The sequence below is a fragment of the Hippoglossus stenolepis genome, chromosome 6, assembly GCF_022539355.2.
Source record: "Hippoglossus stenolepis isolate QCI-W04-F060 chromosome 6, HSTE1.2, whole genome shotgun sequence".
Taxonomy (NCBI): domain Eukaryota; kingdom Metazoa; phylum Chordata; class Actinopteri; order Pleuronectiformes; family Pleuronectidae; genus Hippoglossus; species Hippoglossus stenolepis.
The window spans coordinates 11,237,540-11,256,408 of NC_061488.1; the positions used below are offsets into that span (position 1 = coordinate 11,237,540).

Below are 18,869 nucleotides of genomic sequence, written 5' to 3' on the forward strand. Positions count from 1 at the left end.
CCCATCAGCAAGTCAGGGAGTCTTTGGACCATAAAAAGAGGAAGAGAGCGGGATGAGCTGAGAATGATTAGAGGCTCAGGCGGTTCTGCTCGAGGCACAAGATCAGCAAAACGGTTTGAGAACAGGCCGCTGGGATGGTGAGAATTACCTCGTCAGGGGAGGAGGAAGTGGTAGAACTGGCGAGCGGAGAGGTGGGGAAAGAGATACAGACGAGGCATTTTGGCTTGTGGACCGCAGGGACCTTGGTGTTGACGTGGAGACCACAGCAGAGTGGCCTCCTTCTGGGACTGATAGAAAACGTTTGTTGTTATTGTTTTAACTTATTGTGCTCCACACACACACAATAATACAAGCTTTTTTCCATGCATGGCACAGTAAGTAATTCTCTTGCATGTATGTGCACATGGGTATGTTTGTCAGAAAATTGTAATTGTTTGCGTCTATTTCCTAAACAAATACAGATGTATGTTGTGGTTGGCCTTCGATTTCCAGTGTCATGGTCTTCATTGTGTGTCTTTGTGTGGGGGATGAGCCTCTGGGTTAGAGGCAGAGACATGAATGACAGAAGAACAAAATGCCAGATGCACACGCACACAAATGCATGCATGTGCGCGCACACACACACACACAGACGCACAAAGAAAGCCAGCCACATCTCATGTGGAGGCCGAAAAGCAGCCAAACATTCCCCTAACCGTTTAAGCAGATATACCGTATTAATCAGTCAACTCTGCCAACAACAATAGAACAATCTATAGGGATGCGAGCTGAGCCTTCATAATAACTCTATTGTTCGAGTCAAGGTCTGTTTTGCAGAGGAGCCTCTCAAGAACCGGGCTTTTAACGACAGCATCGATTTTATACATCATTTTATTTCAAAAGTACACAAACAGGACCAATATCGTTCAATAAGGCAAAGCTCAAATATTAATAACCACTCACATCAGAGGACTCAAAATCTCATAGTCACAGTTTATGGGTACCACTTGCAAATCATAAATAAAACTCTTTTTCTTCATATTTATACCAGAACTTGGTTTTTTTTTTCTCAACATGAAAAAAGATCATTACAACCCCATTACAACCCCCAGCCACATATAGTCATCTTCAGTATTAGTATTTTTTTTTTCTTCTGAATCATTATTGTCCATGAAAAGTCAGAGTGGGCAGAGGAAAGGTGCGTCTGTCTTTCTCCGCATTGGTGTTACGTGGCTCTAATGCCCAGTTCCAAGCCCAGCTACAGAACCAAGCCCTTAGCTGCTACCTGAAAGGACTGAGCATATAGAGGTGAGTGTCAGTGGGTGTTACTGGGACACATGTGCAGTTTTAAGCTACTAAGTGCATTGTAAGCATTATTACTACGTTTCCCCCCCAGAAACCTCTCCGTGCAGCTAAAGCACAGTAATGATCACTATTCAGCAGGTTTCCACTATCAATCCTTTCAAATAAGCACCTTGTGGGGACGCGCCTCTGGGCTTTGTAGGTGGTGAGTTGAAATTGGGCACAATTTTATTAGGGGCAGCAGGAGTGCTCTTTTTCTGTGGCATCGATGCGATTCTTTTGTCTGCAGAGCCAAGCCGATCCAAGTCGAGTGCTGGATGGAGAGGCGTGGCCAGCTCTGGTCACCTGGGGAACAGGGCCAGCAGGACGCAGAGCAGCGTCGCCGCGAGAGACGGAGCGAGAGAACCAACGCCTCCGCACTCCATCGAGTTTTCCTGGAGACAGAAGGAAGCATTTTATGGACTGATATGGAATAGTTTAGTAAAAAAATAAAAAAGCAGAGTGAGCGAAGGATATATTGCAAAAATAGTACTGTGTGTGTGTGTGTGTGTTGCAAATACCTCAGGGTGAAAGGGGTGACAGGTATCTGGGCGCCTCCTGTCCTTTTGCATCTTCAATCTCTCGCACTTAAGAGATTCATTATGTGCAGCTGAAGTCAAGGTCAATAAGTCAATGACAGACAGTGTGTACCCTCTGCAGGGTGTTTTCCTGCCCGACTGTATTTCTTGTGCATAATGGAAAGGAATGCATTATACCATAGAAAGACGTAGGGCGATTTTTCACAGAGCATGACGTGCAAAAAGAACTGGCTCTGAGCAATGTTTGATGATTTTGTGTTTTTTTTTGCATGACAACAGAAGATCTCAACAACAAAACAATCAGTGGTTGACATATACAATATATGTACAGAGAATCTACAGTGAAATAAACCTGGGGTAGGGTGCTGTATTGGATTCAGATTCATCCATCCGTCCATCCATCGGCAGTAAACTAAGTTAGGTATTCCAGAAGTCCCTCTCGCCAACAACCTCTTCCAGCTCTTCCTGGGGGATCCCGAGGCCTTCCCAGGCCAGATGGGATACATAATCGCTCCTGTTTCAGATGTTGTCCCACACACTGTCCCAATCTCTCTCACTCGCAGAAGAGGCACGGGGCAAATAAACTTCCCCGAAGCTTCCCCACAAAATAAATGCTCTTCATTATTCCCATCAAATTACATCCATGGACATATGCTGGCTATAACGTTTCTGCGCTGGAAGAAAAGAAATGGTTCCAATAATAATAAAAACACAAGGTAATAAAGATGATGAGGTAATGGCGCTATTTTTCTCGGTGGGGAGAAACAGTCAATCTGGGAAATTTGCAACAGGTTGGCTGTATGACCCATTTACGATCACATTCAAAAACCATCCATCCATTCAATTATTTATTTATTAGTATGTTCATTCATTCTTAATAATGAACATACTACTCTCCACCCAAGACGTGCAACCCAGCAGAGAGGTGGAGAGGTGACTCTGAATCTTCACAGCAAAGTGACACATCCCCTCCCTTATATTATAGTATCACAGTATTTAATGCGTTTGATGACAGTATAACTCATTCTCCAGTCCCAGTTGTTTCTTTGATCCAAATCATGCAAAGGTCATTTTATTTCATTCAGGAGAAATGAATCAAAGAAACTTTTCTAACTGTTGTCCTGCAATAACCCCCCAACCACCCCCCCACCGCCCAGTTCTCCAGTCTTTAGCCAGCGAAGGATATACATGATTTCGATGGGGTCCATGGTGATTGGCTCGAACATGCTGCAGTCGCACTTGCTGTCCACCACCACCATGAAGAGATTACTGCTGGGGATCTGCTGGATCACAAAGGACCTGCCAATCACAGCACAGACAGCCAGAAACAGGGAGATGAGTAAGGGGGGAGGGGAGGGGAGAGGAGAGGGAGCAAGGGAGGTCAGAGTTGGATTGGCAAGTAGACAAGGCGCATTGGTTATGATGTAAATTTCCATGTGTGTCGGAGGATTTGTGTTACGAGTGTTCACATGCTCCCCTGGTAGAGGGGAGACGAAGTGAGGAGACCGGACTGGATGGATGTCAAGAAGATGACTCGTCTCACCGCCAGCTGTCAATAAACAGACAGAGACGTAGACGCACTCACAACAAGAGACACACAGATAAAGTATTCCCGCATATTTCTCTAACTCACTCCATCCGCTCTTCTTCCTCATCCTCTTCCCGTCTTTTGTCTTTGTTATATTCCGTCCAAGGCGAGCACCAATGAAGTGTTGCTGAATATAAAACACTCCAAAGGCAGACAAATGGGAACCACACTTCTGTGCTCATAGCTTCCCATGGCTGCGTTTTACTGGACTGAAAGATCAGGCCTCGCCTCAGCCTCCTGGCCGATGATTTACGACCGCGGATAAGCTTTATGAAGAGGAGAGGTCATAAAGATGATCTCTTCTTTCTGTCACCCTTTCTTTCTTTATCTCTCGCTTCTCTCCCCTCCCTCTCTTCTGCCACAGCTGGGTGATTTATCAAGTTCTCTGCGAGGCGTTTATCAGACACGTATGAGAACATGCACGTGTGACGGAGCGAACACACACGGATGTAAAAATAGATGTGCATGCGCTGTCTTGACTCGTGTCAAGGAGGACAGGAACCAAGACAAAGAGGGAGAGACCTGATGGATCAAAAACAAACCTAATATCTACGGGAATATCTCCATCCTCTCTAATTTAATACCATGACCAATTTCATCTGACCACAAACGGCCTCCAATCCCTGAGTAGCACCAATCCACCGCACCGTAATGCAGTTATCCCACCGTGACCGACCAAACCCAACCAAACCAGCCCAGCAAATGGGCCAAGCCAGTTCCAATCAGGGTGAATAAGGATCTGCTGATGTTTAATAATCCTTGCTCACCCCTGCACAGTGCCGGGCCCGCCCCAACTCAGCCCGCTGATAGAAAGCAGAGCAAGTGATCTCGGAGAAAAGACTTAAACATATCCTGACAGCCCAGCTGCTGGCCTTGAACATACTCGGTGCTGGGAAAGGGAGCGCTACACCCTATATGAATGCACACACACATACATGAACGTGTACAATACACTGTGCACAGATTCAGAGAGACAGACATCCGTGCATGCTCTCTTGCACAAACACTGACGGTACAGACAGATGAATGTGTTCTAGACATGGTCTCCTAACGCCGTTTCTTCCAGGGATTTTGGTCAAGAGAGAAACAGAACAGAGACATGAAGACAGAGTGGCAGAGAGGACGAGAACCATCTGAGCGACGGCAAGAAAGATGAATCAGTAAAAGAGGAAGAAATCAAGAGTTAGATTGATGTCAAAGCTGATGTACTGTAATAAAAGATAAAGAGACACAATGGCATGATGACAGATCGTGCCACACATCACACAATCTGTCACTGATCTGATAAAAACTAGAACAGATTATCATCAGGTTTTTGGTCTGGGAGGAAGAGGTTTAAACTTTCCAGTGTTATCTTCACTGATCCTCATTTTAGTGTTTAGAGCTACAACGAGATTAGTTTAATCACAGTAAATTTACTAAACAGTCAGTTTTTTTTTTGGCACATTTTCTGGGCTCAGTTTTGGCTTAATGAAATATTTTCTGTGTGTGTTCTGCGGATAATGTTCACATTTTTTCCAGCGATTTAGTCACTGGATAACTGAACCATAACTGTATGGTTTTTAGAAATATCACCGTTGGGAAATGGAAACCAGTAATTACTGTGAGTAATTTAACAATTATTAATTCAGTGAGCTGAAATTGCTCCAATAAAATCTCAATAAACACACTGGCGGGTTTTCAGAGTAATGCCGTCATTTTATTTCCATTTCTCGCTATTACTTCTGGGGAAAATGGGCACCATGATATAGAATTTAATTTATGTATTCAAGGGGATCTATAGATATAATTGTCCTTTATATTTCTATCTTCCAGTAGCTCTGGATGCAAATGCAGCTATGAATATGTGGCTGAGAAAGATGAGTCATGAGAAAAATCATGTTACATGAAGCCAAAAATTTCAAAAGGGGACAATTTGAAAGGATTATTTAAATAAATAACAAATACGGGGACTTAATTTACCACAAAAATGAGAATTTAATTCAACATTTTAAACTTGGAGACGATTAAAACATCAAGATCTTATAATCGCTAGTTGCAAAGTTTGCTTCATCATTTCTGTTACTGTCAGATACCGTCTGATCTGAGAAGCTCTTCTCTTCTGCAACTGTAGCGTTGGCATCGATTTAAAACGCTGTGTTGAAGAAAGAAAACATGCCTCATAGTATGTTCAGACATAATAAACACAATTATCTCAGCAATGGTACAATTATTATTGTTGCCATGGAAAAAGGAGACTGGTTCTTATTTCTAACTGATGAAACCACGTCTGCATGTGCGACTGTAGACTTAGAGCTGGTTGCAAATCGAAACAGTCGACGGTCGGACAGTCGGGTGAAACGAGAAGGAGCCTGTGGGGGGGGGGGCAGGATATATGGCCGCGAGTATTGTCGCTAATAGTCCCCTTGAAGACCTTCTCTGGTTGGAGACATGACAAACTCTTTGTCCCTAATCTCACGTTACAGTCTGGAGAGGCTGGCTCCATACAGACGCTTGAACTATTATATCATTCACATGATTTTGATGGTTTTTTTTTTGCTCTATCGCTGTTTCAGCTATCAGGGAAGTCATGGACAAATACAAATACCCACATCACACAGACACACACACACACGCACACACACAGTCAAACAGTGCAGTAAAGAGAGGTTTAACAGGCGAGCTCTTAGGGTATATTTCCTAGAACATAAAGTACACACACGTGTCCCAATGAAAATATGAGAGAAAGGCCTCAGTCAGCCTGTAACGTGAAACAGATGTTTATCACCAATATCCTCTATTACTAATATGAGCTATAAAGTTCCAAATAACCAAAATAAAAAACTCCATTTTACTTTGTCAAATTCATTGTGCTTTAAAAAAGATTTATTTGAGGGCGACACGTTGCCCAGAGCTCACGGCTCTGCCCACTAATCCCTGTTCTGGTTTCATTATTGGTGATGCAGCCTTTATTTTTTGTTTTTTTTAAAAACATGCTTATGTCATGTGTCTATGTGTGTGTCTGTGTTTGTCTGTGTGTGTGCATATGTGTGTTTGGGGTCTGACTGCATCCCCAAACCTCATTTTGCTCCTGGCACCCAGGGCAGTGGTTACCCTGCTGACCTTGTGGGGCTGTACCGGCTGCAGACACACAATGAAAACACATGCAAGCGCACGCACACACACATGCACACACACACACACACTCACATACACACATAGACTTCCCTGGCAGTTCCACAGCTGGGAGCAATGATGGGCCCATTGGAGGGATCCAGAGAACACCCCACAATTGCCTGACAGAAAAGCCCAAATTGTTAATGGGGACCACACTCATTTTCCCATTTTTAAAGGAAGCATTTTTTTTCCCACCTCTCTCCCTCATCTCTAAATGCCGTGTATTTCAAACTGCCAGAGGAGAGAGTGAGTGGCCGTGAGCGGCGGCGTGTTTATTTGTGATGGATTGCCGGGATAAAAGTGTTTTCAATGGACAACAAATGATTTAAACGTGTTCCTCGTTATCAGGGATTATGGAGATAAAAAAATATTTCACCAACACAAGAGTTAACGGGATAATTCATTTTCCTTGTTTGCTTGTCTTATGGAGCGGGCCGGCTTACGTCCAACAAGTTTCATGTTGCAATAGACAGACATTTTGGTCATTGTTGATGTGACTTATTGTTGTTTATTTATGTTCACTGGGTCTGTTTGAGTGCGTCATACTTGATGCAGCCGTCACAATCGATGTTGCCTGTGTTCTCTTTGATGGTTCTCTCAGAGACGAAGGCCGGGTACTCGGTGTCACATGGTACCTGCGTGGTCCGACCTATCCTCTGAGCTGAGGGCAGGAAGGACGGACGGAAGGGAGGGAGGAGAGAAAGAAAGAAAGAAAGAAAGAAAGAACGAAAAAGATGAGAAGAGAGAAAGAAGGAAAAAGAACATGAGTCAGAGTCGGTGAGTAAGTCATGGAACAACCATCTCAAAGTCAAATATATATTTAAAATAGTTATGCAAATATATTGCAAGCTAACAGTTAAACAGACCACATCCTTACAAACATACACGTTTGAAAGAAAGCAGCATTTCTGGAGCGGAGCTGTCTCCTGTCCTGCCCCAGACGTTTCCAGTGTGAATCTAGGCCAACCATTAATGCCACATTGCTTGAACTCTCCTGCCACCTAGAGGTTTGAAACAATACTGCAGGGAGAAATGGACTAAGGAGGCACAAACCTTACATTTTTATGTTTGGGATGTTAATTTTTTAAAGCAGCCTTATTAAAACAGGGGCTAATATGCCTTATTTGCATAATGCAGTTTAAAATTTGAATCCATATGGTTTTATTTTGTAAACTCAGTTTGTATCACAGAGATCAACACGTATTTTGTTTTTTACAACACACAGATTTCTAAAGATGGTGGATCACGAGTGTAATTTGAATGGAGTGGTTTAATTACAGGGTGTCAGTAGCGCGGCAGCATGAACAAATGTGTGTGTGTGTGTGTGTGTGTGTGTGTGTGTGTGTGTGCAGTTGTGTATTAAGTATACATGTGAGGAACGCAGCCTACATGTATAAACGTCTGGGCTTAGTTCGGCTCGAGGGGCTGTGTAGATTGGGTTACGGGCTGCTAAGTTGGGGTGTTTCAGCTGTGTGTCACCGGCCTGTGTCTCTATTGTAAAGAGATATAGAAAGTGCTGCTAAGACCTGGGGCCAGCCAGCTGTGAAATTGTCTTGACTGCTTGGCGAGCGGCGATGCCCAGCTTCACTTCACTCAGGATAAGAGTGTGCAGGGAAAGCATTTTATACACTGTTGTGTTGTGGTTCTCGCGTCCCCCGCCTCCCCCGCCTCCCCCTTCCTCTCTCTCTCTCTCTCTCTCTCTCTCTCTCTCACACACACACACATTCAAATATGAAATATTTTCATATTAGTTTTGGCTGGAGTTAATTCTACAATGTGACGACGCTTAGTGAAACAGTATTCAACACTCCATAAAACATAAGGCATCAAAATAGAGCTTGGCAGCAATCATATGGGAATGTGTGTGTCCGTGTCTTTTCATGGGAGAGAAAAAGTGAGACGGGGAAAGAAAAGAAAGACATAAAACAGAGAAGGAGGGAAAGAGAGAGTGACTGAGTGAGAAGAAGAGTGAGGGAGAAGCCTTTTTTCTCCTGTTACAAAGCGGATATTGCTTTCCACCGCTACCAATATGACACACATCCTCACAGATCATAAAACCATTAAGTATAGCCCCTCTGGACACACAAACAAATACAAATCTGTGTGAAGACAGACATGCACCCACACACACACGGAAACACACACACACAAACTCGCTCTTGCTCTCACACTGAGGTCACTCGAGGTAATCTCGTGTTCTGCCATTTATACTTTTCGGTTTTGGATTCTGCCTCTTTATTCTGTTTTTCCAGTGGTCACACTGACTCAGACCGAGAGGAAATGGAGGGGAGATGGTGAACATGGAGACAGAAGGTCAGTGCTGGGGACGCTGGGTGTTTTTTGTTTTTTTCTGTGCGCAGGAGAAAGTTTTCCATGTGAACTCAAACCAAACTATGAAAAAAAAAAATGAAATAAAAAATAGGCCTTGAAAGGGTTTATGTTTGATGTTTCAAGTTTACAATGATTATGCAAGTTAAAGCGTTAGAGATCTATGCGATTCAGAGGGATACTCTGTCTGTGCTGTGTCCAAATACAATATCTGCAAGATAACTTTGTTTCATAAAGGATAATATTGGCCATTTTTAGAAAAGGGGAAAAAAATGTTTTGGATCTTTCAAAGAAAATCAAATGATATTTAACTTTTCCTTCGCCTTTTATTTTACTTTTTCATTTTTGTTTCTGACAATCAAATCCAAGACCAAAAAATTACTAACATCCATGTGAAAGTATAAATTAAGTATTAAGTATAAAAAATGCAATTAAACTAAGTGGGGTAACAACACAAGACTACAAATGTATTTTCATTTATACTTACTGGATCTATCAGTGATTAATAACAGAGAAACATTTTTCTAATTTATGTATCTTATATTTTAACTGAGTTTATTATCAACTACCATATACTTTCAAATTAAAATATATTATGAGTTGTGTACATTCACCTATGTGTGTGTGTGTGTGTGTGTGTGTGTGTGTGTGTGTGTGTGTGTGTGTGTGTGTGTTTGATAGAGACAGACAGAGAGAGTATATGATAGTGTGTTTTTACCTTTAACTGTGATGTCAGAATACCACCAGCTGTACAAGTTGAACTCGAGCAGGAATCTAAATATGGAGACACATCGACCATAACAATCCACTCCAACACATGCTTATATAATACACTCTGTAGCACTCTCTCCTGCAGCCATTTTTTAACCAGTATGTTTAAAGTTTCAGAGGAGAAAAATGTATTCTCTTACAAACGTTAAATAATGAAAACAACCATTGCACAAACATGAATCTTTCTAATTGCCAGTTATCATAGTCGGATATTAATCATGTTTATAAGCTTATTGGATGCCTCTAAAACTTTGAATCGAATCAATCATATTTTTTTAATGTGTGTAAATTATCCAGCGAGAACTCTTGTTTATTGGCTTGCCTGCCACATCGTGCAGGTTAGTGCTCGATCCAACTCTTGTAAATCAGACTTGTTAAAATATCAGTGTTGTGTAACTTGTCAGATCATGCCAGTTTATATAATTAATGGGTTTGTGTATAAATATGATGGTACTTTCCCGGTTTATAAAGTAATTGAATAAATACTCAATATGTGAAGTTGGACTTGACATCAGCTTTAATGGCAAAATATGTGTATGTAAAATAATTGTAAAGATGGCAGTAGAGGGGATTTCCTAATTACAGATGTCTTAATGCATTATGTATATAGACACAAATTATAGAATGATAATAATTTAAAAATAATAATTAAACTTTTATATATTTTATACAAAGTAGATATTTTTGTCAATCATATTTACATCAATATTTAATATTTAATTGGATAAAGCACAATTGAAGAATTAGTGGGAAATGAGGGACATGAAAAACATTTTATAAGACTTTATATAAACTTTTTCTAGGACAAAAAAACGTCTGTGACAGACTGTAAAATCGCAACTGACAACTCAATCCTCCCATGATGCACTGTTGCGACAACAGACCACCCAGAACACTGCACAACGTGGCATCACAGGAAAAGCCCTGGCTACAGGAAACATCAGGTAGCCATTACTGCTCCTGATCACCGATGATCACGTTGACGTACATGTGAAGGCACTCGTAAACAAACATACAGAAAACATATATATATATATATATACTCACAAACACACGCTTAACCTCAGACAGGAGAGGCCACCGTGCGGCTCTCAGGAAAACACATGTACGCAGCATGTGCATGCCATTAGCAACAGACACAAGACACTCTCGCACACACAGAAGTCTTACATGACAAGCTCGGTCAGGATCCACTTCACGGCTGAGAAGAAAGCAAAGTAAGGCTGCGAGGGGAGGAAAAAAAGAGAGAGAGAAAATATTGATCCTTGACGCTAAATACACAGAGTATGTTGTCCCCACTTTGCGTTACAGAGTGCAAACAAGAAGTGTTAAAATATGTGGTACTCACATCCAGCAGTGTGTGTCCACTGCCGCTGCTCTCTGAAAAAACCCAACAAAGAGCCTGGTAGTCGTACAGAGTGACCCTGGGTGGATAAATATAGACAAGAGAGGACAAAGAGCGAGACAGACACAGAGTTAAAGTGAAGAAGATGGAGGCAGGATATTTTTAGAGTTTGACGTTTCATAATAAGGCTTTTGTCAGGTCAATAAAGCGCGGATAAGTTAAGTCTTGGTTCATTCATTCCCTCTGCTATTAAATGCCTGCGGGGCCGTTTGGACTGCTGTGTGGGAGCAGGAAGGGAAGATCCCACCTCTGCTATAAGTGCTGCTTTACCTACGGATAATATATTGGATGGATGTGGCAAGAATGGGAAAAGGAAAGCAACGAAAATCCGAGGGCTTCCCGCGAGGTCCCTCAAAGTGATGTAGGGAGGTGGGTGTGTGTGTGTGTGTAGATGATTTGGGGATATTGGGGGGGATATCAGGGGATTTAAGGGGCTTAGTAGACCCTGAGGGTGTGAGGTCTGGGTCTGCCTGCATGGGTGAGGTTATTGAGGGGGTTCGTAACACACAAATACACAAGTACACACACACACACACACACACACACACACACAGACACACACACACACACACACACACACACACACACACACACACACACACACACACACACACACACACACACACACACACACACACAGGACATTCATTCTCATAGCCTGCAGACAGCTCCCTATATACTTGACGATACTTTGAGTGCGAACGTGTGTGCGAGCACGTGTGTGATGTCTGAGTGGGCCCAGTCTATCCGCAGCCCTGGGCGATGTTCAAACCTCAGTCACAGCGCTGGTGACACGTAGCTCCAACACACCGCCAGGAACCAATTAGTGCTAAGCCCGGCCACATAATGGTGTTAGCAGCAGACCCAGGCCGATGTCATATCTGTGTATATGAGTGTGTCTTTTTGCCTGGGTGGAAAACATAGATTCCCTCTCTCTCTCTCTACGGCGTGTTCTAAAAGATTGATAAGTTAACTGACAATACAGCGGTTTGCCAACATTTGTTTTCGTCCTCCGTCTTGACGCTGGCAGTTGAGTTCAAGCCGCTGGGCTCGCGCCAACTGTAAGTGGCACACTTTAAAATGTCTTCTATGTTTTTTTAATCACGAGAAAAACTGTGCTTCAACTCGGCACGTTAATTCTCCACAGATGGCACCGAGTTAAGACAGATCGTATCGGATTCATTAGTGTTAAGATCTATAAGCTCTATTACTCATCATGCTAATACTCCACTGACACGAGTTATATTAAACATTCATCATACGTCGCACTCAATTTTAAATAATCCCTCATCATCTGACATTAAAGATCCAGTCGAGAAAGCTCTCTTAGGCCTCTTTGTCTTTATGAGTGGGACCGTAAACCATCTGCTGTCAGCTTTTCAGTTTCATCCCCATGATAAACAGGCGTGGTTGTCTACATGTACGATGATTTGTCACTCGTGATTTTTATACACTAAGACAGCATGGCAACTAGAATTACTGCCTCGTGGTTGTACGCCTCCGCCAGCCAGTCAAGTGGCAGCTTACGTCCGTGTCTGTCCAGACTCTAGTGAGGACTTTAAGGGAATTTAATAAAAGCTATGAAGGCTATGTTGTCATAATTAGCCTTGACCAGAAACATTGACCTTGACCTTTGACCACTAAGAGTTAATCTTTGTGCCTAAGGTAATGATATTCTCTGCAGGCAGTCCTGAGATACTGTTTGGAAAGGACCATCCATACAACCTATAAACATGTTAGATGGAATTTTAGAGTTTATTTTGTCGTAATTAGAATGTGAAGTATAGAGTTTAGCCAGAAACATGTTTTATGAGGTGATAATGACATTTGATCAAAATCTATAGCTCATCTTTGTGTTTTCAGGCATGAACTCCAGAAATGTCCAGAGAATTGGGTCCAGACTTTCAACAGAGTTTAACTTTCACATATGAAGAACGCAGCAGGAGATTGTGCGGGTCAGATGCGTTCGAAACAACAGGAGAATGTAAAAACATTTACAAGAGGGGTGGCATCTAGAGAATGCAGGAGGCAGGACATGACTTATCAATTCTGCCGAGGAAAGCACTTATTTGTATTTACAGCACATCGACACTGGCCACAGCCCTTATCACCAGCACCTCTTGAATCTTGTTGTCTTGATACTACACTCACAGTGAACTTGACCTTTGACCACCAAACTCATCCTGAAACATTTAACAAGGCTTTACTGAGATATTGCGTTTATGACAATCTAAGGATCAGAAGGACAACCCCCGGAAAAGAATGCCTCAGGCGCTGAAAAACACAGAGCTGAACGCTGGGTAAGGTCCTGCTGGAGTGTTGGAAATGTGGTTATAAGCTTCTGTGCAATCTGAATTTACACTTAACTGTGCAACTGGGCTACGGTTCAGCAAATGTTAGAACGCAGCAGTGTGACTCCACATTCAAAGTACAGAATGTGACTGCAAGTGTCGGCCTCTCTGTGTTTCTGCTCTGTAATTCTGAAAAAGGTAACCTCCTCCCGGCTTAAATTTCCAAATTAATTGCAGAATGTCACAACCCACTGCTCCTGGCGTTTTCCAGGAGACACCGATCTAAAACAAGCTGTACATGCGTGAATGCGTCTACATGTGTGTGTCCGTGTGTGTGTGTGTGTGTGTGTGTGTGACTTCAAGTTTCTCCTAATTCCATCATTTCAGGAAAAGATTTGCTGTAATCCCCTAACGGAGAAATCTGCTGAGCGAGGGGTCAGAGTTCAGCGCTGAATAGCTCAACACGATTGGCCACGTTAAGAGCTGTCAGCACCAGGGGAGACGTGCTCTCATTCTGCAGCCTGCCTGACATTATGCACATACATTTAAACACACACACACATACATGTGTTGGCACATATATGGACACATTCATACACACACACACACACACTCACACACACATCCACACACACACACACACACACACACACACACACACACACACACACACACACACACACACACACACACACACACACACACACACACACACACACACACACAGTTTGAAGTCCTTACCTCTTAAAAGAGCCCATCTGCAGAAGCTTACTCATTACAGCTCCCTCTGCTTCTCCAAAAAACTTCCCCGTCTGAAAAGAAAGACAAAGAGATTTTCTCTAATAAAACAATTCATGACAAAATGAAACTAACTTTAAAAATACAAGTTTAAAAATCGACACATGCACAAGTTCATCCTCAAGAGAAACTTCAATTCAGAGACTTTCTGGGAACTGAACTAACAATAAATTCTTTCACACAAAGCCTGCCTTCAGGATCTCAAATCCCACATGTTCCAATTACACACAAATAACCTGTTGACATTATTCTGCGGAGGTTTATCGTCTCGTCTCATTTAATGGAGATAATTTATTTGCTCACTTCCACAGAAGATTCTGAGATGTCTTCGTAAACTACATCCGCTGGGGCTCTCCGATACGGTACCTGTGCTCCTCAGTAAAGCTACAACTAACAACGGAGAAGGTTTTTTTTTATTAAATATTTAATGTATGAAATGTCAGAAAAGAAAACTAAATATCCCAATCTCAATTTCCTGAAGCCAAAGGTGGAACTCTCAAATACCTAGTCTGATCAGAAGTCTAAAAACCAAAGATATTTAAATTAAAATGATTTTAAAAAATATATAAAGATTTCATAAATGAGAAGGTGAGAAGTCAAGATCTATTTTGTGGCTTGATTAATTAATTGAAATTTAAACAACTATTAGAATGGCACGCTAAAGTGCATATTTCCACGAAGGCCCATCACTCCCCTTATGAAACCTGCTGCTGTTTCTGTTCAATCCTGCTGACTAACAAACAAACAAAGGCCAATGAAAACATATCCTCCTCTGCTGAGGTGTGTCTCGGTACTATTGACTATGTTACCCGACAATTCCTGAGCGTCGTAGTGTTTTATGAGGGCTCAGCTCCGGCCTGTGCACACTACCCAAAGCCAGGTGATCCCATGCACCAGAAAAAAAACAATAAACTATTTGTATTTTCATCCATAAACCATATCAGACATAGGGCACAAAGGATGAACTACATCCTCCATCCCTCCTCATCCTCTTTCCTTGACATCTGGGAGGCAAATGATCCGACCTCAGCTGCTCCTTGCCCGTGTAACCACCTCCCACAAACAACACAAAATGGCCGGATATGACCCAGCCTGGTATAGATCCTCCGCTTTATCCACTCAGACCTACTCAAGACCCTTCACACATTCTAAAAACAACATTTTGACAGACCGCGGTCGTGTCCCCTTGTTCCACTCTGTAACGAACATTGAGAGGAAACAACCTGACAAGAGAAAAGCCTAAATGCACCTTCTAATTAAGAACGAATAAAGGATGGGAGCCGGCAAGTGAGAGACACGAGAAAAGAACATGCAGGGGAAGGGAAGGGCAGCGACGGCCAGCGGACTGGCTCCTGGATGAGCCAAAACCAGAGTGACAGCATGTCTGGTGACAGCTGAGCAGAGAGTACACGCTGGGGCAGCACCATGTCTCCTTGAGAGCAGCCGAAAACAACAACATTGTGCATCTCATGCAAAAACAAAAAAAATCATTAGAAACGTATCGAGGAGATAAACATGCACCACGGATTATAATGTAAGGTCAGCTCTGGATTTGCACAAGTTATTTATACCTTGAATAAAAATGCAAAAGCATGACGCACATTCTGTCCAAACTTACCACTCATACATAATTAACCCAGAGTGAATATGAATTGTAGACCTCAAACTCACAATTCACTAATAATCTGGCCTATATGCACAGATTCAGTTTTCAGATCGTCTTGATTTGAAATAACATCGGAATTTCTGTGTTTTTTGAGCATGCAGGGGAAACACAAATAAGTTCCATCAACACCCACTTTTAAAACAATATCAATAAACACTATATTTTATTGATTTTGCCTGTGCGGGCGCACGTCTCACCAGAGTATAGTCCTCGGCCACCAGGACGAAGCCATTGTTGTCGATGAGGTAGCAGTTGATATTCTGTTAAATAGAAAGTGTAAAAGCAGTTGTGAGAAGCAAAAGTGACAGAATCAACGGAGGGTTGTCTGAGGAAAGGAAGGACGACTGACCTCATCATCACAGCTGATGGAGCATTTCCCATCCAAAGCTGCACACTATAAGAAAAGAATATGTATCTGCACATATCTGAACGTCACACCAAATACTTTGCTCTGTTTGTGTGAGAGTACAAATCCCTTCTGTCAGCGGAAAACTTTGAATGTATTCCAATCATAAAAAAAGAGAAGAATAAAACAAACTGATGACCTTCCGTCTTAAAAGTTCTCCCGAGTTCATGAGTCGTTAAATATTCTTAACATGTGGGGACTTTAACAAAGGCTGCTCTATGAAAATGTGTCCTACATATTCATAACCAGGCAGCCAGGGTTAAGAACAACATGGTTAGTGTTTTCTCTTTTGACTTTACTCGCCTTTATGTTTAATTTGTATGTATTTTTGTGCTACTCTGGGCAGCCAGGGTCAATTGGCTCAGACGACATGAGTTATTTTAGTTTTACAAGTGTGTTTGTATTATATGTGTGAATGTGCAAACATGCAGGGTGTGTGTTTATGCATATGTACCTGTCTGCTGGCTGTCCAGAACTTCCTCTGAAAGAACTCCAGTTTCATCTGGATACCCACAGCTGAAAGAGAGACGACACAGTCACCGAGGTGTATCAACGGGGCGTGTGTGTGTGTAAGGGTGTGTGTGTGTGTGTGTGTAAGGGTGTGTGTGTGTGTGTGTGTGTGTGTGTGTGTGTGTGTGTGTGTGTGTGTGTGTGTGTGTGTGTGTGTGTGTGTGTGTGTGTGTGTGTGTGTGTGTGTGTGTGTGTGTGTGTATGTGTGGGTGTGTGTGTGTGCTTCTCAGCCCGTTGAGGTGCAACAGCACAATGATCTTTATCCGAGGTCATTTCATTAACCCCCCAAACTGAGGGAAAAGCAATTACACCCTGCATCATACATGCATCAGCTTATTTTGCTGGGAGGCGTGTGTGTGTGTGTGTGTTCTGTAGTACAATCTGCGCACATCTGCCGCTAACCACACTCAAAATGCAGTTTCACACGATTCTAAACCAGACCTCTCTCTCTCTTTGCCCACATGAAATCCATCCAATTCCTCAGTCTGCCTCCCTGTAGTTATCCCAACAGACATTTCCGCAGTCGGTACACAGAGCTGCTCTTACTTCCATAAGCCTCATCACAGCAGGTCCCTCAACGCATAGATCTGACCAGAATTCCTTGCGTTGGGAAAAAAACTGCCGCTGACATTAAATATGTCAACTTTTTCAGAGTTGGCGCAGGGAAGTTTGACACATTCACCACAGGCTTTAACTTCCCTCCTCTCCTCTGTGTCCTCCGCTCCCACTACCCCCTGCTACTAAGACTCAGAGGACCCTAGCTTCTCTCTCAGTGGGGGTTTGCAATGCTTTGGGGGTTTAAGTATTTCCAGGAGCAAGATTTAGAGCTTGATCCAAGAGCGCAGCAGCCACAGGTAGTAAACTAAATGCAAACAAATGCAGCATTTGAATGGATTTCACAGCCAGAACAAACTCCAGTTTTAAATATGTATGTGTATCGATTGGCCTTTTATTGGATAAAATATACACCAGTCAGCCACAACATTAACATATACAACAATAAGCAAATAATATAAAATAGAGTTCCAACTAAAATGATCGCAGTGCTGTTGTGTGCCTCCACCAACCAGTGCAGATTCCATCTTCATATTTTTACAGTTTTTCCGGATTCATACTAGGTCATTGTGAACTTTGACCACTGAAACATAATCAGTTCATCTTTGAGTCAAAGTGAAAACTGAGGCAGTCGTGAGAAATCACATCCAAGAGGCCAATAACGTGTTTTTGGAGGTCACAGTGACCTTTAAGCTTTGACCACCAAATTCTTATCAGGTCATCCATGAGTCCAAGTGAATTGTTCAAGATTCCCTACGGGCAGTCCTGACTGTATGTTGCACACGTGAAGGGAACACGATCGGTATCGGTGAGGAATCTTCCACTGGTTTGCACTTCTTTAAGAGTGATTGCATGTTTGCGTGATTGTTTAAACGCAGAGGGGTGCTGCTGTGGCCTGTTTTAGCCCTTGCCCAGAGAAACAGGTGCAGATTATCCCATCATAAGCTTTGCCAGATCCTTTCAGCAGCCCACAATTTCTACACCCACATGGAAAACCCAGGAGGAGAGTCTAATTTAAGATGCTGGGCAACGGCAATGGAAACACACATGGTATAAAACCAGAGTGAACCTTGATCGTGACGCCAATAAAAGATAAAGGGTCATGCACCCGAAAAAAAAAAAGAAAAAAAGAAAGAGAGCTGCAGAAGGAAAATAAGCTCATTTGGAAGTCGAAATACTCAATTGATATCAAATGCTAAAAAATGCACAGCAGCTCAGGAAGGAAAATAACTCCTGGAAACATACATCAAATATGAGCAGTGCATGGGTTTGCTCTATAAAAAGGTATTAGAGGTTAGAAGTCGGCTCAGAACAAAGACAAAAGCCCAAATCTGTCTCACTAATGCCTGGGAATTTTCTGTATTACTGGGGAACATTTAATTTCCCTAGGTATGGTTTATAAACTTGGGGGTATTTACGCCCTGAGCTGGTTTTATGAGTCCAAAGATGAAGAGACATCAAATCCACTCCAAATCCCCCCCCCATCACCCGTCTCCTATCTGCGCAATCCCAGGCAGGGAAAGATGACAAGTACTT

General features: G+C 42.5%; 1 protein-coding gene across 2 annotated transcripts in view; it reads right to left on the reverse strand.

Annotated features, from left to right (window-relative positions):
• Positions 1–852: 852 nt before the first annotated feature.
• cacna2d3a (calcium channel, voltage-dependent, alpha 2/delta subunit 3a) overlaps positions 853–18,869 on the reverse strand; it is a 125,155-nt gene continuing 107,138 nt past the window's right edge. Inside the window, exons 26-37 of one of the 2 annotated variants that reach the window (XR_007032785.1) lie at positions 16,723–16,784; positions 16,212–16,256; positions 16,060–16,122; positions 14,140–14,210; positions 11,051–11,126; positions 10,873–10,925; positions 9,650–9,705; positions 7,150–7,264; positions 3,046–3,158; positions 1,842–1,924; positions 1,454–1,715; positions 853–1,273 (exon numbers count right to left, since the gene is read on the reverse strand). Coding sequence is in view for 1 of the 2 variants with exons in the window: in XM_047340260.1 (XP_047196216.1) it covers positions 1,623–1,715; positions 1,842–1,924; positions 3,046–3,158; positions 7,150–7,264; positions 9,650–9,705; positions 10,873–10,925; positions 11,051–11,126; positions 14,140–14,210; positions 16,060–16,122; positions 16,212–16,256; positions 16,723–16,784 (830 nt within the window). In the remaining variant the exon portion in view is untranslated. Of the gene's footprint in view, positions 1,716–1,841; positions 1,925–3,045; positions 3,159–7,149; positions 7,265–9,649; positions 9,706–10,872; positions 10,926–11,050; positions 11,127–14,139; positions 14,211–16,059; positions 16,123–16,211; positions 16,257–16,722; positions 16,785–18,869 lie in introns of both variants that reach the window. The other variant, XM_047340260.1, reaches the window with a different exon arrangement.